The sequence below is a fragment of the Myotis davidii genome, unplaced genomic scaffold (assembly GCF_000327345.1).
Source record: "Myotis davidii unplaced genomic scaffold, ASM32734v1 scaffold933, whole genome shotgun sequence".
Taxonomy (NCBI): Eukaryota; Metazoa; Chordata; class Mammalia; order Chiroptera; family Vespertilionidae; genus Myotis; species Myotis davidii.
Window position 1 is genome coordinate 1,930,459 of NW_006285240.1, and position 1,738 is coordinate 1,932,196.

The 1,738-nt window shown below is 35.6% G+C and overlaps 1 protein-coding gene across 1 annotated transcript in view; it reads right to left on the reverse strand.

Moving 5' to 3' along the window:
- ANKRD22 (ankyrin repeat domain 22) overlaps positions 1 to 865 on the reverse strand; it is an 18,962-nt gene extending 18,097 nt beyond the window's left edge. Inside the window, exon 1 of the mRNA XM_006755856.2 lies at positions 542 to 865. Within this exon, the coding sequence (XP_006755919.1) occupies positions 542 to 562 (21 nt within the window). The 5' untranslated portion in view covers positions 563 to 865. The remainder of the gene's footprint in view (positions 1 to 541) is intronic.
- Between the last annotated feature and the right edge of the window lie 873 nt (positions 866 to 1,738).

A 1,738-nucleotide genomic window follows, 5' to 3' on the forward strand; every position in this document is an offset into this window, starting at 1 on the left:
TCCATCAGATGTAAAAAAAACTAAAAACGTATATTTGAAAATATATTTTTTTTTATTTCTCTTCTATACAGAGAGTCTTCATTAACAATTACTAGAGGTGAATTTCCTTTCAAATACCAAGCTGAAAGGCGGTACTCTGTATATGCATTTCCATAAGAGAACCAGTCTGTCTTTTGTATGTTTAGAAAATCCTGTTAGGTACAATTGTCACTTTTCCTCGGGATGTTTGACATCACAACAGGACAACTCAAACTCCACTTTGCAAGGTCCAAATTACCCCTGCAGACATGTGGATTCACGAAATGTGTGTTGTATTCCTCTTTACTTACATGTAGCTAACATTTCAGAATGGCAAGAACGATTTGCCCTAAAATATTAAAAACATCAGGAAGATGAACACACAGGACTTTGTTTTGACTTGATGCGCTCACAGAAAGTTCAACAGAAGAAAAGGAGACAGATTAACAGGGACAGGAAGTTACATTCGAAAAACATGAGCAGTTTTTTAACACCTTTGGAGTCTTATTTTCAGAAAGATTACCTCAGAGTATAGGATCCCCATGCTGGTCTCTCACAGACTTACTTCACCCCCACAGCTTCTGGAATCTTCCGTAGGTATTCCTGATTAACATCAAAATGCTTCCCGGCAGAGAGAAAGGTCCCAGAAGTCCAGGTCAGTGGCAAACCCTTTCTTTCCACACCTGTGAGTGCATTTCCAGCGACACAGACAGCAACACCACCTTCTAGAGGGCCCAACCCAATGAAACAAAGGCATTGGTTACCCGGTAATGACCCACGCTGTGCATCATCTAAAGTTACAAGCCTGAGAAACCGGTTTCTGAGTCACATCTGCTCTGCCAGGGGTAGCAAGTGGGAAGAAAGAAGCAAGATTGAGGAGAAAAGGAAGCTTCTCACATTGGCAGGAAGGACACGGAGTTCAAAACGGGGGTACTGTGTTTAGGACATTTCCTCATTGAAATCTGGTTTTCAGAGGCGATTGCGAAAGGCTAGAGACCAGCAAACTCGCTGGTTAGAACCATATGTCTGCGATAGGCCTTGACTTTCATGAAAAATCATCTTCAAAACTCTGGCTATGGTTTGTTTGCTCTCTTTAAGTACAGAGAAGTTTATTTTTTCTTGATGTTGATTAATATAAGCTACTTAAAATAATAAATTAAGGCCAATTTATAAGCTATTGTACACATAATATGTTATTTACTTAATATACATGAAGTACTCTTATTTTATATTTTTATAAAAATATATTATTTTCTATACATACATGTGTCCATAATCACTTTCAAGGGGATCTTTGAGTCAAGTTTCAACTCAAATGGAAAATACTAAACTCTTTGAAGAATCAATCCATTAACATCCTAGTTAATTAAATTATCGTAAAAGGTTCAAATGACATTTATAGCATTACTATATTTAAGTTTTGTTTTTAAGCACTTCAGTTCTAAGCCTAACAGGGAATAGTTTCCCAACTAACTAAATGGTCTTGTAAATCTAGTAAATTATACTAACATAATAAATATTAAGTTGTCTTAAACATTTTAATGCTGTTTACAAATTTAGCCAAATTATCTTATAACATTCAGTTTAAAAATTGTAAGTCTAAAATCAATTACTCTATTACACATTTTAAATGGAATTACCAGGTCACTTGGTCAAACATGGTAACATGCCACATCCCTTAAACATTGTAAACATTTTCTGTATTAATATCAGATACTCA